The sequence below is a fragment of the Nerophis lumbriciformis genome, linkage group LG14 (assembly GCF_033978685.3).
Source record: "Nerophis lumbriciformis linkage group LG14, RoL_Nlum_v2.1, whole genome shotgun sequence".
NCBI lineage: Eukaryota > Metazoa > Chordata > Actinopteri > Syngnathiformes > Syngnathidae > Nerophis > Nerophis lumbriciformis.
This window is the reverse complement of record NC_084561.2, coordinates 25,632,480-25,659,464: the sequence shown is the minus strand read 5'-3', so window position 1 is coordinate 25,659,464 and position 26,985 is coordinate 25,632,480. Positions and strand designations below refer to the sequence as shown.

Sequence of the window (26,985 nt, the reverse complement as noted above, 5' to 3'; positions counted from 1 at the left end):
GGATTTTCATTTGTTGCCACTTCAAATCATCAAAATTAAATGAAATAAACATTTGAATGCATCAGTCTGTGTGCAATGAATAAATATAATGTACAAGTTACACCTTTTGAATGCAATTACTGAAATAAATCAAGTTTTTCAAAATATTCTAATTTACTGGCTTTTACCTGTGTGTGTGTGTATGTGTATATATATATATATATATATATATATATATATATATATATATATATATATATATATAATACAATAAATATATAGAATTCACTGAAAGTCAAGTATTTCTTATATATATATATATATATATATATATATATATATAATGAAATACTTGACTTGGTGAATTCTAGCTGTAAATATACTCCTCCCCTCTTAACCACGCCCCGCCCCCACCCCCCACCTCCCGAAATCGGAGGTCTCAAGGTTGTCAAGTATGCTCTTAACTAGTCATTATTAAGCACTTATTAATGCCTTATTCTGCATGGCCTTATTATAACCCTAACCCTGGCCCTAACCCTAACCAAATAACTCTAAATTAAGTCTTTGTTACTTAGAATATGTTCCCCATACTAAAGTGTTACCAAAAACATATAACTTTGTCTTGAATTTGAAAAAAAAAAAAATTAAAATTGCACTAAAGAAGGGTTCGGGTGAATGCGCATATGAAACTGGTGGGGTTCGGTACCTCCAACAAGGTTAAGAACCACTGATTTAGACAACGATATCGAGTGTCGTCTTGTATCAGGGTGAGTACGGTATTTTTGACATGTAATCTGTTTATAAAAACAAATCATTATTATTAAAAGCCTGTCTGAACATGACAAATATGGGAGTATTAATTGCGCGGTGCAGAGCAGGCTTTAACTTGCCCTTTAAACCGAGGAGGTGGGTCTGCGAGGGGGGCGTCATCCAATCTAGTCCTCGGCTCTGGCAGCCCTGCTCACTGCACTGCAGACCCGTCCACGCCGCGGATAAACACAGGACATTACTGTCGTGCTATTTTGGGGGGTGACTTGTCAAAAATGGTGAAAGTAACGACGGTGAAGACTAAGGCCTACACGGACCAGAAGCCCGGCACAAGCGGCCTGAGGAAGAGGGTTACCGTGTTCCAGCAGAACCAGCACTACACGGAGAACTTCATCCAGAGCATAATCTCCGTCATCCCGCCTGCCGAGCGCCAGGCAGCCTCTCTGGTGGTGGGAGGTGACGGCAGGTTCTTCATGAGCGACGCCATTCAGCTCATTGTTCAAATCGCCGCCGCCAATGGGGTCAGTATGGAAAACAACCGCACTTTTGGATAAGCTAATGTTAGCTTCCGGCTATCAATCTTAGCTAGCGCTCATTTAGCGGGTCTTTTGAATAAAGTATTTCACGTGTCATTGCGCAGTACCCGGATGTTGCAGGTATCCCATGTCAATTCAGTATAAATACTCGTAAGTCACCTACACTCATTCGCTAAAAACCTTTAATAACCTCTTGAATTAATAATTTAAGGGGCCTATGTGAATGGGTCTCGAAATGGAAGTTCGTTCAAAGGTGGCCATTGCAGCCTTAATGTCCTCTGGTGACCTCGCGTTACACCGCTGGACCTTTGACCTTTACACATTTATCATCATCATCATTTCTGTTTACCGTATTTTTCGGAGTATAAGTCGCTCCGGCCGAAAATGAATAATAAAGAAGGAAAAAAACATGTATAAGTCGCACTGGAGTATAAATCGCATTTTTGGGGGGACATTTATTTGATAAAACCCAACACCAAGAATAGACATTTGAAATGCAATTTATAATAAATAAAGAATAGTGAACAACAGGCTGAATAAGTGTACGTTATATGAAGCATAAATAACCGACTGAGAACGTGCCTGGTATGTTAACGTAACATATTATGGTAAGAGTCATTCAAATAACTATAACACATAGAACATGCTTTTCGTTTACCAAACAATCTGTCACTCTTAATCGCTAAATCCGATGAAATCTTATACGTCTAGTCTCTTACGTGAATGAGCTAAATAATATTATTTGATATTTTACGGTAATGTGTTAATAATTTCACACATAAGTCGCTCCTGAGTATAAGTCGCACCCCCGGCCAAACTATGAAAAAAACTGCAACTTATAGTCCGAAAAAAAACGGTACATGAATACACAAAAGTTGAGAAAATTGGTACCGTTGAGGACTGGTATCGATTCCCAAGGACCGGAAATAGGGACTGTATCGGTTCAAATGTGAAAAGTACCCATGCCTAATCTTTTTTACATTTTAGTCATGCAGGATCGATGTCTTTGGCAAATGAGTGCGAATGATGTCACTGGTTTACAGATTTTGCCAATGGGGGAGAGAGAATGTGTAGGAATAAAAAGGGGGTACCTCGGAAGATGGGAGGTGCAATGAGTGATTTGTTGTTGTTGATACTGGTGAGTGTTTGATTAAATCACACAGTGCTGTACTAAAACTGTTTTTTGGCTAACCAAGACTATACATTTTTGGACATATGGTACAAGATCAACATTTTGCAAGTACTCCTTACTCAGTTCATCTTTTATAAAGATTCAGTTCATATGCCAGAATTTCCTCATTAAATGCTCGAATTATTTGATACACTTTAGAAAAAATATTCCTATATTGCTGGTCATCTGACATGTGACTTCTTCCCGGAAGTGACACCCAGTGGTGGTCAACCAAGCCAAGATGGCTGTTGTACAGAAAGCAGCGCGCAAACTGAGTACAAAAGAGGCTTATATATTTCTGAAAAAAACATATATAAGTCGCACTGGAGTATAAGTCGCATTTTTGGGGGGAAATTTATTTGATAAAACCCAACACCAAGAATAGACATTTGAAAGGCAATTTCAAATAAATAAAGAATAGTGAACAACAGGCTGAATAAGTGTATGTTATATGACGCATAAATAACCAACTGAGAACGTGCCTGGTATGTTAACGTAACATATTATGGTAAGAGTCATTCCAATAACTATAACATATAGAACATGCTATACGTATCTGTCACTCCTAATCGCTAAATCCCATGAAATCTTATACGTCTAGTCTTTTGCGTGAATGAGCTAAATAATATTATTTGATATTTTATGGTAATGTGTTAATAATTTCACACTCCTGAGTATAAGTCGCACCCCCGGCCAAACTATGAAAAAAACTGTGACTTATAGTCCGAAAAATACGGTATTCCTTTCATGAAAATGCTTGTATACAAGCCATGTACAGTTCACACTTTCATTGTTTTTTTTGTTTCTTATACATTTCCATGATCAGAAAGGAGCAGATGGAAGAATAATATTCTTATATTTATCATACTTGCCAACCCTCTCGATTTTCCCGGGAGACTCCCGAATTTCAGTGCCCCTCCTGAAAATCTCCCAGGGCAACCATTCTCCCGATTTTCTCCCGATTTCCACCCGGACAACAATATTAAAGGCACTGCCGAGAGCGTCCTCTCTAACCTGAAACCTTCACCCCTTAACAGCCGCATGCTGTCCAGGCGTCCGCTTTTCCTCCATATAAACAGCGTGCCGGCCCAGTAACATAATGTAGCGTTGGACGGGTTTAACAATGGTCTTTACTCGAAGATGTCAAGTAATGCTGACACGTTGTATGATCTTTTAACTGGTTTAATGATAACGTTTCAAGCACACACACACACACTCACACACAAGTGAATGCAAATCATACTTGGTCAACAACCATACAGGTCACACTGAGGGTGGCCGTATAAACAACTTTACCACTGTTACAAATATGCGCCACACTGTGAACCCACACCAAACAAAAATGACAAACACATTTCGGGAGAACATCCGCACCGTAACACAGCATAAACACAACAGAACAAATACCCAGAACCCTTTGCAGCACTAACTCTTCCGGGACGCTACAATAACATCTACGGCTTTTGGAGCTCGGTGCACAACTGCACACACAACAAGAAGGAGACGAAGCAGAAGAACGAAGAAGAGACATGGCGACGACGAGTAAGAAGAAGAAATACGCTTGCAAGTTCCAAAATGATTGGAAAAAAGAATTTCATTTCATCCAGGACAACTCGAAGGGGAAGGGGTATGCTGCCTGCACCTCAACCCCACCCCCCTAACCACGCCCCCATCTCCCGTATTCGGAGGTCTCAAGGTTGGCAAGTATGATATTTATCTGCCCCCTTTTTTAAGACAAATTATTTTAGATGACATTATCACTCTTCCCGCCACCAACACCCGAACTCCAGCATCAGAATCAGAAATACTTTAATAATCCCAGAGGGAAAATTAAGATACTTTTTAATTTTTGTTTAAGCATTTTCACAATGACACGTCCAATCAAAATCAAAAATCAGTTTGATATAATGACAGTTGTCTCTTTTTGTAACTTTTTAAATTCAAAAATATTCTTGCAACTTTTCTCTTTCTTTAGAGAATTCCATGCTTTCACACCAGCAACAGACAAGCACATTTGTTTCAAATTTGTTCGCGCTCTTGGATGTTTAAAGTCATACAGCCTTCTGTGATTCTCATCTTCAGACGCGAACACGAATAACTTTTGTAAGTTCTTTGGAAGAACTTTATTTCTAGCTTTGAACATCTTTGATAGAGTATGCAATTCTACAATGTATTTTAGTTTTAATAATCCTGACAAGTGGATTTGTGTGGTCTCTATATCCTACTTTAAAAATAATACAAATTGCTCTTTTCTGTAAAAGAAATAAAGGCACTATGTTGCTGTGATATGTATTTCCCCATATTTCTGCACAATAATTGAAATAAGGTAGAATGATTGAGCATTATAACATTCTCATTGTATCATACGGGTAACTGTATTTAACCTTGTTCAAAATAAATAAGCTTTTAGATACCTTATTTTCCACATGCAATATATGAGCTTTCCATGTCAACTTTTCATCAAGTATGACCCCAAGAAATCTGATGTTAGACTTCTCAATTTCTACCTTGTTTATGGATAAACTAACTTCTACCTTTCTTTTATTACTGAATACCATAAATTTAGTCTTTTCCAAATTTAAATATAATTTATTTACATGCCAGACTATCAATATGTTTTGGTATGTGTTCCTCAACAAGGCCAGTGTGCTTGTTTTTTTTAATGTTTTACATGCGAGTAAAAACAAGTTGAGGGTGGTTACAAAAAGCTTTTTTGGAGACATACCTGAGCCAAGGTGCGGGGACATTTGTTGGCCAGCAGGGGGTCTAGTGCAGGACGTGCCTTGAGTCACGTACCTCTTGTGTGCTGCAACTTGAGAGATGCCACCAAATAAAATAGAACCCTACAATTTGGGTTGCTTGGATCCTCCAATAAACAATCTCTGTGGTAAATAGTCGTTAATATATACTGTATTTATCAATTTAGCTATGTAATTTATATGTCTATAGTTGCAGTTGTTCTCAATGTAACTTAACAAAAAAAGTGAATAATAACCTTTTTTGCACCACGGACGGGTTTAATGTAGGCATTATTTTCAAGGACCGGCTTTCCACTGATAAGTGCATGAAAAATACAACTCCCTATAACGCTGAATTAGTGGGAGCCCTGGGCTTGTTTCTTTTCAATGAGATGCAGATGGAAATCAGCCTTTGGCTACAACCTGTCAAATGTATATTTGATATGTTCATTGATGTGCATTGTATCATGTCACAAAGTTATAACGAATGGCAACTTCCTATCACGATTTTTATTGTACATCTATAAACAGGCTTATTGGTGTGTTTAGTGGGACAGGCAAAAGTTAAGTCGGAGAAAATGCATAAAACAGATTAACATTCACACACTAGGGCCAATTTAGTGTGCAGCAGCATGTTTAAGGTGCTTAAAAGTAAAAAAAAAAAAAAAAAAAAAGGTAAAATGCATCCATCCATCCATCCATCCATTTTCTACCGCTTATTCCCTTCGGGGTAGCGGGGGGCGCTGGAGCCTATCTCAGCTACAATCAGGCGGAAGGCGGAGTACACCCTGGACAAGTCGCCACCTCATCGCAGGGCCAACACAGATAGACAGACAACATTCACACTCACATTCACACACTAGGGCCAATTTAGTGTGCAGCAGCATGTTTAAAATGCTTAAAAGTTAAAAAAAAAAAAAAAAAGGTAAAATGCAAACATACAGTATTAGACAACTTCTTTAAAAGCGTCAAAACAATCCAGGTGCAGATGAACCAATCCTGCATGGAGGAATAGTTGTATAAGCCTGCTTATTGTTGGAGTACACATGAGTAGAACATTGTATACACAGTATTGTATTAATTTGGATAATTTGTACTTTAAGCAAGCTTTTGTAAAGTCCCCAGCAAAAATACAGTATGTACTGCCTTAGGGTGTGCTGACTGCTGTTTGTCATAGAGGAAGGTGAGAGCAGCATTAGCAGTAAATAGTATGTGATCATAAGTGGCAAAGTTGCACAAATGAATATTGCAAGCCCACTGTTGACACTGGTGATTTAGAAATAAGTGAGTAGGGAAATTGCATAGATTTACACACGCTAAAAGCGTCCACCACTGGACACACACTTCTTTAGGTACATCATCAGACGTGTTACTCTGGTTCAGTGCTTCTCAAATATTTTTTGTTAGCCCCCCCCCCCCCCCCCCCCCCCCCCAGGAAGAAGAAAATATTTTGCACGCCCCTCCCCCCCCACTCTCCACCATGACTAAAAATAGTATATTTTGTCGATAAATTTGTTATGACAATACCTCTGCATAACATTATAAGTTTATCAAAAATAAAGGAAACAACACACCAGTCTTTCCTCGTCGGCCACCGTGGTTACAGTGAAGCCAAGTGCGACATACTCTCATCATATTCTGGTACAGCAAAAAAAGCAGGGGGGCCCGTCCCACTGTTTGAGGAAGACTACTCTGGTTGAAGTTTGCAGTGGTGGAGACCTATTTGTGTTTTTAATATTTTGGTTACCTCATCAAATTCTCAGTATGATGTTGTAAAGTTAAAAACGACTCTATGACAAACTGTATAAAAATATTGAATTAAAATAACACCCCCATGATGGCCTAAAAACATTTTTTTGTGACATTTTTTAGTACAATGCTTGTATTGCATGTCATCAGATTGTGCAGATCAACCACGTTGATTGGTTGATTTTCTTGAAAAGTGTGTGATTGCCGTTGCCAATTTAAGCCTTTTAATGCCGATCAGAAACATTGCTCATCTTTGGCTGACTCTATTTTTAGTCCCCGGGCTGACAAGCAACTAGCAGTTAATTATGTTTCGCCATACACAGTGTGGAGACACACCCCTAAGATAATAATAATCACCTCTATTGCGGCAAATAAACTCTTAGTATATTTCAGTGTCATTATCACGTGAGGCTAAACATGTTAAAACCTAATCCAGGAGCAGGAATGCTAATACCTAAGCTAAACAACACCAAGAGATAAGTGCTTAGTAAAGTCTTAAGAAGTGTAGATGAAACTAGGGATGTCCCGATCCAGGTTTTTGCACTTCCGATCTGATACCGATATTGATTTTGCATTTCCGATCCGATACCGATACTGACCGATACTGGCCTATCCGAGCATGTATTAAAGTTTAAAGTTATTTAGCCTACTTAGTTGTCAGAATCATGTTGAAAAGGGTTTTAGTACTCTTGATAACAACTAGCCAGCTGAATTAGGGGCGTTTGAATAATCCACAATGGTTGGTAACAAGAAACTGACCTGTTTATTCAAGGATAAACACAAAATAGACAAAATTATACATGACAAACAGAAATGGCATCATTGAACTAGGGCTGGGCGATATGGCCTTTTTTTAATATTGCGATATTTTAAGGCCATATTGCGATACACATTATATATCTCGATATTTTGCCTTAGCCTTGAATGAACACTTGATGCATATAATCACAGCAGTATGATGATTCTATGTGTTTTGATTGATTGATTGAGACTTTTATTAGTAGGTTGCACAGTGAAGTACATATTCCGTACAATTGACCACTAAATGGTAACACCCGAATAAGTTTTTCAACTTGTTTAAGTCGGGGTCCACTTAAATTGATTCATGATACAGATATATACTATCAGATATATATACTATCATCATAATACAGTCATCACACAAGATAATCACATTGAATTATTTACATTATTTATAATCCAGGGTGTGGAGGGGGGCGCCGGATGTAAGTGTCAAAAAGACAGCCAAAAGAGTTTGATATGAGAATAAATCTAAAGTTAAAATATAGGGTAGAAATGCACCCATTTGCAGGAAATGTAGTCTTGATCTTCAAAATTTTCTTTCAAGGCTTGCATGTCTACATTAAAACATTCTTCTTCATACTGCATTAATATATGCTACTTTTAAACTTTCATGCAGAGAAGGAAATCACAACTAAAAAAATCACTAATTTTTTCATACGGTGTTGATGTGGAAATTTTTGCCTCTGCATTTTGATGGTGTGGGCGTGTGGCACCGAATGGAGATAAGCGTCTCGACAGACGTCACAATATTTGAACAATGATGACGAAAACTGTTTTCTCTGTCATGTCCGTGTGTCGAAAATTGTTATGCGCTTATTTTTTTATTTGATTTTGTGCGTGGCATAGATTTGCTATGCGCAGAGGACGCTTAAACAGTGCGCAATTGCACAGGCGAGCACCTTAGAGGGAGCGTTGCTCGCACGGCTGCGCTAGCATCACAGCTAACGTTAGCCATGCTGCTACCTCTCTGCTGGGAGAGGGCGTATACGTATGTGACGTATGACGTGACAGTGTGTGACGTATGTCGTGACAGTATGTGACGTGTGTAAGAAGGTGCGCTTGCTGTCTGTGAGAGGGAGACACAGGAAAGAGTGAGAAGAGCATGTCGTGTAATGCCAGCAGCTAAAAGCAACTGCGTGAGAATTCACAGACCTGTGGAGTGTTGAAGGTGTGCTGGAAAATGCGGAACGGAAATTAGGGAGCAGCAGAAAAGTGGAATGTATTATTTAAATCGGTGCGTTGGAAAACACGGACCGGAGTTGTTGTTTTTTAACTGGATCTGGATCGGCATTTTCCCATGCCTTGCCGATACGCAATTTTTGGCAAATATCGGCAGCCGATCCGATCCAAATATCGGATCGGGACATCCGTAGATGAAACCACGTTATCGCAGAAAGAAAGTTGATATAAACAATAAAATAAAAAGTAGAGTAATGAGTGTCTAGTAACTATATTGTGTATTATTGACTGTGTTTTGCATATACAACTTTATGTAATAAAAGAAAATGAAGTAGTTTAAATATTGTTTTTATATTGGAAAACTGTCAAAACCACTCACCATAAATACACTGAAATATTTATAGTTAATACATGTGATTGGAGGGATGGGCGTTATGGTGTAAAATCTATATCACGATAAAAATTGCAGCCTCCCATTACAACAGTATATTATTTGGTATATAAATATTAATAGAAAGATTTAAAAGCGGATTACAAAAAATTTGGCTGAATTTATTACGTAATTTCCGGTTGCATCATTTTTTAAAAACTTTTATTAATCTACTTGCTCATTTACTGTTAATAGTTGGTTACATTCTGTTGCACCATGGTTCTATCTACACTTCTGTTAAAATATACTACCATATTTTTCGGACTATAAGTCGCTCCGGAGTATACGTCGCACCGGCCGGAAATGCACAATAAAGAAGGATAAAAACATATATACGTCACATTTTTGGGGGAAATTTATTTGATAAAATCCAACACCAAGAATAGACATTTAAAAGACAATTTAAAATAAATAAAGAATAGTGAACAACAGGCTGAATAAGTGTAGGCCATATGACGCACAAATAACCAACTGAGAACGTGCCTGGTATGTTAACGCAACACATCATGGCAAGAGTCATTCAAATAACTATAACATATAGAACATGCTATACGTTTACCAAACAATCTGTCACTCCCGATCACTAAATCCCATGAAATCTTTTTCCTCGATGTCGCCTCTGGTATGCGCCCCGCTAGCGTCCTTTCTTTCTGCTGCTCGATTGCTGTTCTCTGCTGCATATTTCACTATGTCCAGCTTGTAATCTGCAGTATAGGATTTCCTTTTCGGCGCCATTTTAGTTCAGTCCTTCTCAGTTTTTATAAATTACTGCGTTTTTATAAATTACTGCGATTGTTGATGTGATCCATTTTAATAGCTCCGGCAGTAGCGTATAGCATATAGCAGTTAGCATATCATGGCCCACAATGCACTTCTGCCATGACTTGCCCCCGCCAAATTCTTATTGGTTGGTGTGTGAGTGACGATTGCTGACGTGTGTGTGACGATTGCGGACATTTTCTTCGTCGCTCACGCGAATGAGATAAATAATATTATTTGATATTTTACGGTAATGTGTGAATAACTTCACACATAAGTCGCTCCGGAGTATACGTCGCACCCACGGCCAAACTATGAAAAAAAACGTCGACTTATAGTCCGAAAAATACGGTAAATGCTTTTATTTTGTTGTTTGGCTACTTTACATTAGTTTTGGGCGATACTACAAATGTGGGTATCGAGCCAATATCAAGTAGTTAAAGGGGCAGTATTGGCCATACCAATGCTGGTATTGATACTTGAAATTGTTATTGTATTGTTATTGTACATTTTTATTGCAATTATAATCAGACAAAAACACTGGATGGCGGTGTAACAATATCAATTAATGTATTTAAAGTACCACGAGAGGGGAAAAACAAGTTGCCCCCATATTAACCCTATTATCATATACTGTATATCTGATTTATGACACCAAAAGACTGCCAAAGTTTGCGAATAAATAAACATGTTTAAGATAGCACCAATCTCACAGAGATTCCCAAGCCACTTTGAGGGTTAACGAGGAATCCAGTCACGTGATCCGTGACGTAGCGTTGGGAACCACAGATCCCTTCCCCATAGGGTTGACAACTCCCTGAAAACAGAATGAGTCACCTTTCAGGGTTGGTCGGCCTAATTTTTGTGGCCTTTTTTTTAATTTGTGTGAAAGGAGTCTTTGGGATCTTTCTCTGTGGAGTTTGCATGTTCTCCCCGTGACTGCATGGGTTCCCTCCGGGTACTCCGGCTTCCTCCCACCTCCCAAGACATGCACCTGGGGATAGGTTGATTGGCAGCACTAAATTGGCCCTAGTGTGTGAATGTTGTCTCTCTATCTGTGTTGGCCCTGCGATGAGGTGGCGACTTGTCCAGGGTGTACGCCGCCTTCCACCCGAATGCAGCTGCGATAGGCTCCAGCGCCCCCTGCGATCCCGAAAGGAACAAGCGGTAGAAAATGGATGGATGGAGTCTTTACTATCCACAATGGTTGATTGGAGGCAACTGGACTCTTCTTGCTTAAGATGCTTCAGAGTTGCTTCCATTCAACCTTTGTGGATTATATGACTGACAATTTACACATATATTTTTATACTATTTGACTCCAACCAGAATTTTACTGGATGCACATGTTTTGGATTAATACGAATACATTGGAAACAAACTGAAAATAGCTAAATGAACAGAATAATGTTTTTGTCTGAAATATAAATATTTCCTGCTTAACTTAACAGAATACAAACATTTTTTAACAGAAGTCTGTCCTGCTTAACTTAAAACAGAATAGATTCAGTGTGCAATTTTATATAGAGCAAGTCTCCAACTTTCATCACTATGAGAACTACTCTGACAAAAGAAAGGTGAGATATATGTCTTATAGTGTTGACTGGCAACATTTTAATTGTGCTTTATTGTTGAAGGATTCTCCACTTGGTGTGGCTAATGCCTTTATGCTGTATTGTGTAATTTGTCATTAAATAAAAGCATCACACACACACACTCGTAGCTCATTAAAGTGGAATAAATGACACGCCACTAATAGTTTAAGCCACATACCTCTCTTTGCCTACCGAAGTGTACAAACTGGATGTGTAATGTCCTCATTGAATGATGACGTGTGCTCGACCTCGGACCAACTGAGTGACAAAACAAACACGCTCACATAAATATTGCACTTGTTGCAACCAAAGATAGAAGAAAGCTTGTATTTTAACTTTTACACCAGGGGTCGGGAACCTTGTTGGCTGAGCGAGCCATGAAATCCAAATATTTAAAAATGTATTTCCGTGAGAGCCGTATAATATTAACACTGAATACTGTGGATACGTGTTACCGACCTGGATAAGGGGAAACAAGCCTTAGCTGTTGCTCTATCACTGACGGGGAGAGCTAGAGATACAGCTTTGGAAATACCTGCGGATGATTTGAACAAAGAAGAAGGTTGTCGTCATTGAGTTATCAATGGTAGCAGAGGATGGTTAACAACGCTAACTACAGAGTCCCTCCTGCGTTTGAAGAAAATAAGTCATATGAGAGCTGGAAAAATGAAGTTGAAAAGTGGATACGTGTTACCGACCTAGGTAAGGAGAAACAAGCCTTAGCTGTTGCTCTATCACTGATGGGGAGAGCTAGAGATACAGCTTTGGAAATACCTGCAGATGATTTGAACAAAGAAGAAAGTTGTCGTCATTGAGTTATCAAATACAACTAAATGCGTGCATTTTTAAGTAAGACCAACATTTTTAGAGTGTAATAAGTCTGTTATTCTTTTTAATAACGTTGTTATTCTGAAACTAACCAATAATAAATAAAATCCTTCTTACCATTAATGAAACTTCTTGAACAAGTGCGGTAGAAAACGGATGGATGCATTAAAATGCATGAGAATGTTTTATATTTTTAACGTTATTTTTAACACTGTGATTAGAGATGTCCGATAACATCAGACTGCCGATATTATCGGCCGATAAATGCTTTAAAATGTAATATCGGAAATTATCGGTATCAGTTTCAAAAAGTAAAATGTATGACTTTTTAAAACGCCTCTGTACGGAGTGGTACACGGACGTAGGGAGAAGTACAGAGCGCCAATAAACCTTAAAGGCACTGCCTTTGCGTGCCGGCCCAATCACATGATATCTACGGCTTTACACACACACAAGTGAATGCAAGGCATTCTTGGTCAACAGCCATACAGGTCACACTGAGGGTGGCCGTATAAACATCTTTAACACTGTTACAAATATGCGCCACACTATGAACCCACACCAAACAAGAATGACAAACACATTTCGGGAGAACATCCGCACCGTAACACAACATAAACACAACAGAACAAATACCCAGAACCCCTTGCAGCACTGACGCTTCAATATACACCCCCCGCTACCCCCCAACCCAGCCCACCTCAACCTCCTCATGCTCTCTCAGGGAGAACATGTCCCAAATTCCAAGCTGCTGTTTTGAGGCATGTTTAAAAAAAAATAATGCACTTTGTGACTTCAATAATAAATATGGCTGTGCCATGTTGGCATTTTTTTTCATAACTTGAGTTGATTTATTTTGGAAAATCTTGTTACATTGTTTAATGCATCCAGCGGTGCATCACAACAAAATTAGGCATAATAATGTGTTAATTCCACGACTATATATATCGGTATCGGTTGATATCGGAATCGCTAATTAAGAGTTGGGGAATATCGGATATCGGCAAAAAAGCCATTATCGGACATCTCTAACTGTGATTACCTACGGAATTATTCATTACTTATCGTGTTAAGCAATGTCAGCTAAGATTTATCTGAGCGCCATATGCAGTCATCAAAAGAGCCACATCTGGCTTGAGAGCCATAGGTTCCCTACCCCTGTTTTATACACTTACTTTAATCATCTGCTTTCCTGACAAGGTGCGTGTTGGCTACTGTAGCAAAACTGCCGTGTCAAAACTGGCGTGTAACGCTACGATTTACTTTTGTCTCTAACTTTATAGGGCACACCAACCCAGGAACATGCATATCAAATAATCAGCTATGTTAGCCACTTATTAAAAATAAGGTACAAAGTGTGTCTCTAGACAGCTCAATACGGGACTCGTACTTCTGTTTCTAAATACGGGACGGTTCCATTTTTCAAGGGACTGTTAGCAACCCTACTCCCCCATCAATCAAGCAGACTTTGTGAGAGCCAACAACGATTACTTTGGGAAAAATTAAGATACAGAACTTTATATTTTTGAGCCTAAACACAAAGAAGATAAGCAATAAGTTTTAGAAGCCAAGTGCTAAAAGGATGCAGCTTTATTATTCATCAGCAACATTGCAAGGTGCTGCACATACAAACTAGCCATCATACAAAATAATAAAACAAACACTTACTGTACAATTTCCACTCTCACTGGGATGCTGACCAATGGGACATTCACATAATTCCGTTTAGATGAAGATTCAATTGCAATCCTCACGAAGGGTTAAAAGAAAGTCGCCGCAATGACTTCTCTTTTGCTATCTCGGGGATGTCAGCCGACCAGCCTCTCTGTCCATGGCCACATTTGTCTACTACCAGGTGAGAGACGCATGAATTATAATCTAGCATTAACTTTTAGCAAGTGTGAGACGGAGCAAAAGCAGCTGCCGGTGTGTCAACAATAGCATCTTAAGCTAGCATTATCTCACTGCTATCAATGCGCTGCTAAAATAGGCCGCCTGCGTTAGCACTTATAATAACTATCGCTCATATTTGGTACATTTTCAAGTCGCAGCATGTATGTGGAGTATAGTTGGCAGTTTCTTGATGTTCTTAGAGAGTATAATGAGCGCAACAGAGGACCATTGATCCATTGTTAGGTATTTATTTAAGATTTCGAATGAATTAGAAAAAGCCAAGCATATGTCTTCTTGACTTACTTAAGGATTGTGAATGATAAACACCACATCTCTTTCCAATTTTTAAAAATGTCCAGTATGGCTGATCTAATATGGTCAGACTGCAGCAACGTAGAATCTATGGAAATCGTCAAAGATAATCGGAGTGGAATATTTAAAATGCCCCCCCCCCCCCCCCCCCCCCCCCCCACGTGTCTTCAACATGCATTATCATGATATAACGATCGTACTTAAAAGCTCGATTGTTAGCCAATTTTATTTATAATTTATACCGTATTTCGTCTATATCGCGCAACCTTATGTGATCTGTCTTTGTATCGGCTGATCTTACTCATGGATGATTGGAATTGGCAGCATAAAACCCATGTATTTGCAGTAAATAACTATTACTTATGTTTATAATCAATGATTAAGTAAATTACTTAGTCAAAAAAAAAAAGTTTTTTCATTTTTAAAAACACCAATTTTATTTATATGTTTTGAATTAAATGTTTTCGTGCTATTCTGGTGTGACTCCTACAGATCGGTCACCTGGCGATTGGCCACAATGGCATCATGTCCACCCCAGCTGTGTCCTGTGTGATCCGCAAGATAAAGGCAGTGGGCGGGATCATCCTCACAGCCAGCCACAACCCTGGTGGTCCCAATGGGGACTTTGGCATCAAGTACAACATCTCCAGTGGAGGTGAATAAAGCGCTCGCAGCACTGTGACTTCCGCTGGATGAGCCCACATTATGTTGTGCAAATGTTCCCTTTTACTGTAAAATACTCTGCTAAACTGCTACACTGTCTTTAGGACCTGCTCCAGAGGGCATTACGAACAAAATATATGAGATCAGCAAAGGGCTACAGGAGTATCACATCTGCCCTGAGCTCAAAGTGGATGTATCAAAGATTGGCAAGCAGACCTTTGATGTGGACAACTTCAAGCCTTTTACGGGTATGTTGAAGGGTGCCGTTGGGGGGGCTCGGTGGACCCCAAAAACACGGGATAGGAGACCGTGAACTTCTAAGCTGCATTATGGTCCTAAATGTCTTTAAAGCCTTATTTTATGTTTCCCTCATGATTTGTCACAGTGGAGGTCGTAGGATCTGAAGATGCCTACGCTGATATGCTGAGGAGTATCTTTGACTTCCCTGCTCTGAAGGAGCTTCTCTCTGGAGCCAATCACATTAACATCCGTCTGGACGCAATGCATGGAGGTACAACACAGCGCAGATGTTTAATTACATTTTTTGACTCAGCTCTTGATTGAGCAGATGTTGACCAGCGTACATTTTATTTTCACGCAATATATTTAAAAGCATTACTTAAGTGGGTTTTAGTGTTTGCTCAGGCTGGGCAATTTTGTCAAAAATCAAACAAAATCACAATTAATTGAACCTTCTCCTTCGATTTCAGTTAAATATTCCACTTAGTTTATTCTCAAAATATTTGTATATTTTGAAACAAGTAACTGAAATGAACATTCTCAATTCACATTTCAATGGAATTGAAAACATCAGCTAGAATGAAAATGTTTTGCGCAAAAAAAAATTCCATGGAGAAAAGAAAAAGTGTACTGTATTCTTTCAGTGAAAATAATTTAAATTAGAGATGTTCTGGTGCTGCCAATTTAGATACCGATCAAACTCATTTTAGCTCAGGGGCCACGTGGAGGAAAATCTATTCCCAAGTGTGTCGAACTGGTAAAATCATGGTATGATAATTTAAAAATAAAGACAATATCAGATTGTTTTTTTTGTTGTAATATAGACAAAGCGCATTTTAAAATGTACAAATCATAATGTTTTTTTGTGGCAGTTAATATTCTATCTTCTTTTGTCTTTATTTATACTTTCTAAATAAATTATGTGATAATCTTAGTTAGTCACATAGGTGGGATTGAGTCTGGCAGAGTTTTTAAATGTTCCCTTTGTTGTTCATTTTTAATCTATCAGAAAATAAATGCGCCTATAACAATCCGGATGGTTCTTTTCCTCTTTTGTCCGGAGGACACGACGTCCACAGTTTCCAAAAACAATTTGAAATGTGGACTCGTCAGACCACAGAACACTTTTCCTCTTTGTATCAGTCCATCTTTGATGAGCTCAGGCCCAACGAAGCCGACGGCGTTTCTGGGTGTTGTTGATAAACGGTTTTCGCCTTGCATAGGAGAGTTTTAACTTGCACTTACAGATGTAGCGACCAACTGTAGTTACTGACAGTGGGTTTCTCAAGTGTTCCTGAGCCCATGTGGTGATATCCTTTACACACTGATGTCGCTTGTTGATGCAGTGCAGCCTGAGGGATCGAAGGTCACGGGCTTAGCTGCTTACGTGCAGTGATTTCTCCAGATTCTCTGAACCCTTTGATGATATTACGGATCGTAGATGGTGAAATCCCTAAATTCCTTGCAATAGCTGGTTGAGAAAGGTTTTTCTTAAACTGTTCAACAATTTGCTCACGCATTTGTTGACAAAGTGGTGACCCTCGCCCCATCCTTGTTTGTGAATGACTAAACATTTCATGGAATCTACTTTTATACCCAATCATGGCACCCACCTGTTCCCAATTTGCCTGTTCACCTGTGGGATGTTCCAATAAGTGTTTGATGAGCATTCCTCAACTTTATCAGTATTTATTGCCACCTTTCCCAACTTTTTTGTCACGTGTTGCTGGCATCAAATTCTAAAGTTAATGATTATTTGCAACAACAAAAAAATGTTTATCAGTTTGAACATCAAATATGTTGTCTTTGTAGCATATTCAACTGAATATGGGTTGAAAATGATTTGCAAATCATTGTATTCCGTTTATATTTACATCTAACACAGTTTCCCAACTCATATGGAAACGGGGTTTGTACATCACATTCACCCATTCACACATACATTCACACACTGATGGCAAAAGCTGCCTTGCAAGGCGCTAACCATGACCCAGAGAAAGGGTGAAGTGTCTTGCCCAAGGACACAACAGCCGTGAGTAGGATGGCGGAAGCTGGAATTGAACCTGGAACCCTCAAGTTGCTGGCACGGCCACTGTACCATCCGCGCCACGCCACCCCTTTTCTAATGGATCTCTCTCTATTTTTCAGTGGTTGGTCCGTATGTGAAGAAGATCGTGTGTGAGGAGCTCGGTTCTCCCGCCAACTCCGCAGCCAACTGTGTCCCGAAGGAGGACTTTGGCGGGCACCACCCTGACCCAAACCTGACTTACGCTGCCGACCTGGTGAACTCCATGAAAAGTGGAGAGTATGACTTTGGTGCCGCCTTCGATGGCGATGGTGTAAGTTGATGTTTTTCTTAATAGCTAGAACATAAGACCCTAAATACTGTAGAACAGTTCTAAAAGAAGAAATTCTTATTTGCATGTAAAACCTTCACCCATAAATGGTGAATGGAGGGAAAAAGAGAGCCATCATACACCAGGAAGGAACGTGTAATTAACGCGTCAACTCCTGCCCAAGAAACAAATGCGAACCATCAAAGCTCACCAACTCCTGCACTGCATGATAGCTGAGGAAAGAATCTGTAGGTGCCATAGCGCACACAGGAAACACAGTGGGGAAAATGTCCTCCTTTTAAAAAGTTCCTCTAGGTCAAAAAAACATGTATGTCTCAACAACCCTAATAGAGGTGAAGCTTTAGCGAAAATACTTCAACACGAAAACTATATTGGAAAAATGGAAAACAGAGCCATCGCAACTGGTGGTCTGACTCAAGCTGAGGAGAGTACATGGTCATTTAAAGGGGTCGTATTATGATTTTTTTTTTCTACATTTAAAACCCTTCCTTTTGGTCTACATAACATGTAATGGTGATTCTTTGGTCAAAATGTTGCATAGATTATGTTGTACAGACCATCTTCAAAATTGCTTTCTGACCCTCTCTTCAAGTTCCGCCGTTTTGTGGGCGTTCTTATTTACATGCCTCCATTTCGACAGCATTTTCTCCCCGTCATCCATGCTGGAGTTTGTAGCGCTTCGTTATGGAGTCTACTGACAGATATATGGTAAATGGGTTTTACTTGTATAGCGCTTTTCTACCTTCAAGGTACTCAAAGCGCTTTGACACTATTTCCACATTCACCCATTCACACACACATTCACACACTGATGGCAGGAGCTGCCATGCAAGGCCCTAACCATGACCCATCAGGAGCAAGGGTGAAGTGTCTTGCCCAAGGACACAACGGACGTGACGAGGTTGGTAGAAGGTGGGGATCGAACCAGGAACCCTCAGGTTGCTGGCACGGCTACTCTCACAACCGCGCTACGCCGTCCCCTAATAAGTTCAAACTATACACTACCAGTACTTTGTATTAGAAATGGCAATAGCGGAGGATGCATGTGCATGTACGAGCCAATCTACCCCACAATAAGAGGATATTAAAAAAGAGAGAGCTTATTGACCACAGCCATGGACTACAATGGCAGACTCGCGCAAAATACGTTTGGTAAATTTCTACCATATATGTAGATATTGGCTGGCATTACAATCAGTGTTGGGGCAAATTCCAAACGGCTTGTTTGGAGGAAGTTTGAAGGAAGGCAAGATTGTTTTATAAATATCTATGGTTTGATTTCAAATTTTCGGGACTTATGCAGATCCCAAATACACAAAAACAGGTACCAATAAGTGAGAAAAGTTGGTTTTACATAATAGTGCCCCTTTAAATTGCATTATATAACCAAGCAAGTAGGTTATTAATAAGGCAACACATCACAAAAAAAATAGACTACGGTACGTTATCGTGTAAAATAGTAACTGGGACCTTACCTACAATGCAACTACTTTTGGCTCTTCTTCTTCTTAAAGCAATTGTTAATCAGTGGCCATGTTTTTTGCAGCAGGTGCACATAAGGACACACCTTGGCTGTGCCGTCATGAGGAAGGCCCACATGTTGACTACCAGTGAGCCAGTGTGACTGTACTACACTGCCACAGAGAGAAGGGTGTGTTAAAGCTCTCTTTGCTAAAGGTCCCAGGTTCAATTCTTGAACGAGCCTCAAATTATGTTACGGTTTTTGCTCCGGACTTACTTGTTCAGTGAAAAGTTTTATTTTACACTTGGTATATTGTACCAGATTGGCTCGCAATTAAAGCGAGTCGTGGCAAAACAGTAATGGGTGTGGCGAGCAGCTGGGCTGGCGAGCATTCACAGTGAGAGAGAAAGAGAGCGAGAGCTTCCGGCTCTTCAACCTGCAGGCTTTATCTCCTGAGCCTCACTTTGCTGTCCAATCAGAGCCTATAACCAAAAATTGAAAGAATCAGTAGATAAAACACAGGCTAGGGCATATGTGCGGTGCACATAACAACTGTAAATACATTTTTACTATGAAAGGATGTTAAACATTGCATGTCTGTACCCTTTTTTCAAGGACCGGAACATGGTGCTCGGCAAACATGGCTTTTTTGTGAACCCTTCAGACTCAGTGGCTGTTATTGCTGCCAACATTACAAGCATCCCATACTTCCAGAAAACCGGTGTGAAGGGTCTGGCCCGTAGTATGCCCACTAGTGGGGCCCTTGACAAGTAAAACTCACTATATTATTACTAATTGAGTTCACAAAAAACAAGCTACCATCAGGATTTATGTCTATTTGTTGTATTTGTTCTAGTGTGGCTAAAGCCCTGAAGATGCCACTATACGAGACACCCACAGGCTGGAAGTTCTTTGGGAATTTGATGGATGCAGGAAAACTGTCACTGTGCGGAGAGGAGAGCTTTGGCACTGGTGGGTAAAAAAAAGTATGCATTTTGCCACAGGATACCTGGAAGTAAAAACATTGAATTGACCCTAAAAGCTTCCCTCCCGTGTCCTTGTTGACCAACTAGGCTCGGATCATATCCGGGAGAAGGACGGCCTGTGGGCAGTACTTGCATGGTTGTCTATCTTAGCCAATCGTAAACAGAGCGTGGAAGACATCATGAAGGATCACTGGCAAAAGTTTGGGAGAAACTTCTTCACCAGGTACAGTAGATGCAAATGTGACACTTGTTTTAACCAAGCAGTACAATTCAGTTTAGTACAGCACAACATCGATTCCACTGCCAGTACAATTTGTCACTCTTCTGTAGAGCCGCCAGGTAGTTGTTACCTAAAGAGTCGCAATAGACACACTGCAGTCTACTCCAAGGTTGTTAGGAGAATGGTTCAATATTGATAGTAAAAATACATCATTATAAATGATGAACAGGTACACTTTAAGAACAACATAAATGGCCAGATTTCCTCCATTGTTTGCTTACTTTGTCATAATTTTTTGATCATGATCTTTCTACTTTGCTGTCACACGATTTTCACAACGTATGCAACTACCACCAGTTTGCCTCATACTCCACATTGCAGAAACACAAGCCAGATTGTAATGTACCAATCTAAATTGTACTGTAGAATATTTTGTATTTTTAAGGATGACTACCGATATCGATACTTTAATAGGTATGGACTAAGTTCAGCCAATTCATGTAAATCAAACAGTCCCATATTTCAGTAGCTTTGTTGCAGGTGACATCATGTCAGGTGTTAGACTCGGCTCAGGCGCTTGGCAAGCAAACGGGCGTGTTCGTAGCGGACTGCCTATACTGTAGGTAATGTTGTAACTGTCTATGCTAAAAAGAGCGAGCATGCCTGATAAAAAGCACTTAAAAGTAATGCTCCACTTTTCAAAATGTGCTAGCTCGATGCTAATTTACAGTGGATGTGCCATATAATGCTACTTATTAGCATTAGTGATTTTACATGGCGATTTCAACACCTCTAACTTTGGTAATCACAACTAAAATGCACGTTATTGGTGTGTATAAGTGAAATATTTAAAGTATAAACACTTTAGGGATCAACAAAAGACAAAACCAGCACATTCAACTAAAGACTACTTCCTGACTATGGCAACACATCTAGGAGATAGTGAAATAAATGCATACTAACAAATGAGACTGAGTTTTAGGAAAACAATATACAGTTTAAACAACTGGACAGCACAGTTGTCATTATTAGCTTAGGGTAAAGGTTAAATCATTTTTTTAGAATGTATTATTAAACACATTAACATTCATTAACACATGAAAAACCTGGAATTTGTACCGTATCGTTCAAATGTGAAAGGTCAGAAGATACCCATCCATATGTTTTTAATTGCTTTTTATATTTTGCTGTAATTATATTTTTCAAATTTTGATTTTAGGTCTATAGAGTGCACTCCCTCCATTTGAAAAGGGGCATTTTCTCACTAATACTCTATTTTGTTCACATTGTACACAACAAATACAACATGTAAATTCACTAAAAAAGCGAAAACATCAGTTTTTTTCTTTTTTGTAATTTTTTAAAAAGTGGGTGGTTGTAATTATGACAAAATCCAAATACACTAAAGCACATATGTTTTCATCAAACAAATGTCAAATTAAATACCACATTTAATTTTTCTGTGACATGGTGTTAAAATAAGAGCTTTTCATACCAATCCTCCCAGGTTTTGCTTTATATGTTAAAGTACTCATCCATCCATCCATCCATTTTCCGTTCGGGGTTGCAGTGGAGGCTGGAGCCTATCCCAATGCACCCAGGTGGAAGGCTGGGTACACCCCCTTCCAGAAGCTTGGCGTCACGCGTTTGGTAGAGCGGCCGTGCCAGCAACTCGAAGGTTTCAGGTTCGATCCCCACTTCCGCCATTCTAGTCACTGCCGTTGTGTCCTTAGGCAAGACACTTTACCCACCTGCTCCCAGTGCCACCCACACTGGTTTAATTGTAACTTAGATATTGGGTTTTACTATGTAAAGCGCTTTGAGTCACTAGAGAAAAGCGTTATATAAATATAATTCACTTCACTTTACTTTTCAGTAAGACATGCCACTTGTTTTGTAGTGTGTTACTCTACTCCCTTCTAGTGGTCATACTGATAGCTGCATATAAATGTGATAGTGTTGTGAAGTTTTATGTGTTTTTGTATATAGTACGACAAAGACAAATATATGTACTTGAGTTTACATTAATCTTCATTCAGGTACGACTATGAAGAGGTCGACTCAGACGCTGCCAACAAAATGATCAAGGACCTGGAAACGACAATGTTCGAGCCGTCCTTTGTGGGAAAGAAGTTTTCATCGGGGGCTAAGGCCTACGAGGTGGCAATCACAGACAACTTTTCCTACACTGATCCTGTGGATGGAAGCGTTTCCAAAAACCAGGTCAGGAATCTGTCGTGTTTAAGATCACCTTGTTAAAAATATACAGACATTAACCCCAAGAATACACAAGTGCTCACGGACACTAATTTGTTAATATTTTTTTAATCATTCTTCAAGGTGTTTTCCATTTTTCATTTGTATTTTACTTTTTCTTAATTCCCTCAGGGCCTCAGAATGATCTTCTCAGACGGTTCTAGGATCATTTTCCGTCTCAGCGGCACTGGTAGTGCCGGCGCGACCGTCAGGCTCTACATAGACAGCTATGAGAAGGACCCCCAGAAGATTTACCAGGACCCTCAGGTCAGAACTTACAGTAATTATTTTTTATTTATAGTTCAGATGATTTAAAACAATGACAAGTTAAGGGTTAATCATGCGACATCCTTATTCCCTTTTATTACTGTACATACAAATTTAATAATAAAGTCAATAGTGTAAAATGATTAAAGCAGTGGTTCTTAACCTGGGTTCGATCGAACCTTAGGGGTTTGGTGAGTCCGCCTCAGGGGTTCGGCGGAGCCTCTGCCATGGAGGTAAAGACACGTCCGACTCATCGTGTAAATAAAAACTTCTCCCTATCGGCGTATTATGGATACCCCCAAACAATGTTCCCTCTAATTTTCCATCTTATTTGCAGATTTTTTGATTGATCGATAGAAACTTTTACAAGTAGATTGCAAAGGAAGAGAATACATTATATGAAACAGTACAGTTTACACAGTACAGTACATATTCCGTACAATTGACCACTAAATGGTAACACCCGAATAAGTTTTTCAACTTGTTTAAGTCGGGGTTCACGTTAATCAATTCATGGTAATGTGTGTAAAGTGTGTAATTTGTTGTGAGTTTATGCACTGTGTTGGTTTTGTTCTTTCAACAAGGTGATGTTCATGCACGGTTCATTTTGTACACCAGTAAAAAAACATATGACTTTTTCTTGAATTTGAAAAAAAACAAACATATTTTTCACTAAAGAAGGGTTCGGTGAATGCGCATATGAAACTGGTGGGGTTCGGTACCTCCAACAAGGTTAAGAACCACTGGATTCAACCAAAGCAAACACTACTATTTGCTCTTATTTCCTGAGTTTGTAAACAATAAAAAATCACAAAATAATTTTTTCATTGTACAAAATATCAAATTAATAATTTTAGTATGGACCATATACTGATAGTGTACTTGGTGTCGTTACTGTCGATATTTGTATCTGTCCGCTCACCTTTTCATTAAAAATCTCTGGCTTGGCGGTTAGCTAGTTTTTTTTTGTTTCCTCCTACAGTGTGTAATGTAGCATGTTTAGCTATTCCTTGTCTTCTAATCATGTGATAATGATACTTGTAAGAAAAACTTGTATTTGCCGCCATGAAGGCAAGGATTAGTGATATAAAAGTTTCACTGTGGAAGGACGCTAGGGAGGACTTTACATTGCGTTGAGCATGCCTTCTCTCTAGAATGTGTCATCAACATGCATTATTATGCTATTATTAGGGACGGTGTGGCGCAGTTGGCAGAGTGGCTGTGCCAGCAACCTGAGGGTTCCTGGTTCAATCCCCACCTTCTACCAACCTAGTCATGTCCGTTGTGTCCTTGAGCAAGACACTTCACCCTTGCTCCTGATGGGTTGTGGTTAGGGCCTTACATGGCAGCTCCCGCCATCAGTGTGTGAATGTGTGTGTGAATGGGTGAATGTGGAAATAGTGTCAAAGCGCTTGAGTACCTTGAAGGTAGAAAAGCGCTATACAAGTATAACCCATTTACCATTAGTAGTATTAAAAGCTCTATTGTCAGCTAACTTTATATAATTTATATTGTATGTATTCTATATGACTCAACCCTATACAGCAGTACCGTATTTTTTGGAGTATAAGTCGCACCTGCCGAAAATGCATAATAAAGAATGGAAAAAAACATATAAGTCGCACTGGAGTATAAGTCGCATTTTTGGGGGAAATTTATTTGATAAAACCCAACACCAAGAATAGACATTTGAAAGGCAATTTAAAATAAATAAAGAATGGTGAACAACAGGCTGAATAAGTGTACTTTATATGAGGCATAAATAACCAACTGAGAACGTGCCTGGTATGTTAACGTAACATATTATGTTAAGAGTCATTCAAATAACTATAACATATAGAACATGCTATATGTTTACCAAACAATCTGTCACTCCTAATCACTAAATCCCATGAAATCTTATACGTCTAGTCTCTTACGTGAATGAGCTAAATAATATTATTTGATATTTTACGGTTGTGTTAATAATTTCACACATATGTCTCTCCTGAGTATAAGTCGCACCCCCGGCCAAACTATGCAAAAAACCGCGACTTATAGTCCGAAAAATACGGTACTTCCAATTGTTAGTAAAAATGAAAACTAAAACGTACCAGACGCCATCTTTGTACTTTGCGACCACTTATTTCTTGAAACTAATAGTGTGTCTCACCTTTATCGAAGCGCTTACACTTGCAACCTTCTTAGGCCCCTAAGTGGTTTATTTTGTTGTCCTGCTCGTAAAAGTAGAAAGAGATTCTATATTTGTGTAATCCAAAGGGGACATTGTATATTTAATAAGTGTGTTTTGTGGCTCTGTGCAGGTGATGCTGGCTCCTTTGGTAGACATCGCCTTGAAGGTTTCGCAGCTGCATGAGCGCACTGGACGCACTGGCCCCACTGTGATCACATGATTCCCGTTACACACTGTTTCGCAACCACTCTCGGTAACGACAACACCTCTTCTCTCATAGATCAGTCTGCTGTGTTTACCTTTACCTTAGTTATTACTAAAGGGAACTGAACAGGAACCCGAGAATAGACATACACTGCCATTGTATGTTATTGTGTGTAATTTTCACTAAAAGGGAAGCCTCGTTGTGCTGTTTGACATCTGAACAGATACTGGATTCAACGCCTAACATTTCAACAGTGCAAAGTGTACATAAGATAATTTAGGTAGGGGTTGTTTCATTCTTTGTTGTTCTTCCTCCTTGTTGAACCTGGTGCCTTCCTCCTTTGTTCTTCCAAACCAACTGAAACCATAAAACCCCAAAGAAAGTAACTTAAAAAAAAGAAAGCATAATGCACTATTAATAAAATAATACATGCTGTCATAACATTTGTAGTCATGGTTTGTATCTATTAATCTTGCTTGTGTAGATGATTTTCCCAACTTAGAAATGAACTGACCACTTAAAGGGGAACATTATCACCAGACCTATGTAAGCGTCAATATATACCTTGATGTTGCAGAAAAAAGACCATATATTTTTTAACCGATTTCCGAACTCTAAATGGGTATATTTTGGCGAATTAAACGCCTTTCTAATATTCGCTCTCGGAGCGATGACGTCACAACGTGGCGTCACATCGGGAAGCAATCCGCCATTTTCTCAAACACAGAGTCAAATCAGCTCTGTTATTTTCCGTTTTTTGGACTGTTTTCCGTACCTTGGAGACATCATGCCTCGTCGGTGTGTTGTCGGAGGGTGTAACAACACGAACAGGGACGGATTCAAGTTGCACCAGTGGCCCAAAGATGCGAAAGTGGCAAGAAATTGGACGTTTGTTCCGCACACTTTACTGACGAAAGCAATGCTGCGACAGAGATGGCAAGAATGTGTGGATATCCTGCGACACTCAAAGCAGATGCATTTCCAACGATAAAGTCAAAGAAATCTGCCGCCAGACCCCCATTGAATCTGCCGGAGTGTGTGAGCAATTCAGGGACAAAAGACCTCGGTAGCACGGCAAGCAATGGCGGCAGTTTGTTCCCGCAGACGAGCGAGCTAAACCCCCTATCGACCCTAGCTTCCCTGGCCTGCTGACATCAACTCCAAAACTGGACAGATCAGCTTTCAGGAAAAGAGCGCGGATGAGGGTATGTCTACAGAATATATTAATATATGAAAATTGGGCTGTCTGCCCTCTCAAAGTGCATGTTGTTGCCAAATGTATTTCATATGCTGTAAACCTAGTTCATAGTTGTTAGTTTCCTTTAATGCCAAACAAACACATACCAATCGTTGGTTAGAAGGCGATCGCCGAATTCTTCCTCGCTTTCTCCCGTGTCGCTGGCTGTCGTGTCGTT

At 39.5% G+C, this 26,985-nt stretch overlaps 1 protein-coding gene across 1 annotated transcript; it reads left to right on the top strand.

Moving 5' to 3' along the window:
* Nucleotides 1-891: 891 nt before the first annotated feature.
* Nucleotides 892-26,011, top strand: pgm1 (phosphoglucomutase 1). Its single transcript, XM_061975729.2, has 11 exons — nt 892-1,268; nt 15,234-15,396; nt 15,509-15,652; nt 15,790-15,915; nt 17,793-17,983; nt 20,079-20,233; nt 20,320-20,435; nt 20,537-20,672; nt 22,709-22,892; nt 23,058-23,192; nt 25,496-26,011. The coding sequence occupies exons 1-11, from the start codon at nt 1,023-1,025 to the stop codon at nt 25,583-25,585; spliced, it is 1,686 nt and encodes a 561-aa protein (XP_061831713.1). The 5' UTR covers nt 892-1,022; the 3' UTR covers nt 25,586-26,011.
* The last annotated feature ends 974 nt before the right edge of the window (nt 26,012-26,985 follow it).

What these genes read in the sequence shown, in the direction of transcription:
- pgm1 (XM_061975729.2), top strand. Translation starts at nt 1,023, where the DNA reads ATGGTGAAAGTAACGACGGTGAAGACTAAGGCCTACACGGACCAGAAG. An exon ending in GTACAACATCTCCAGTGGAG is followed by an intron (nt 15,397 to 15,508) that starts GTGAATAAAGCG and finishes CACTGTCTTTAG; the next exon opens with GACCTGCTCCAGAGGGCATT. An exon ending in TCTGGACGCAATGCATGGAG is followed by an intron (nt 15,916 to 17,792) that starts GTACAACACAGC and finishes TCTATTTTTCAG; the next exon opens with TGGTTGGTCCGTATGTGAAG.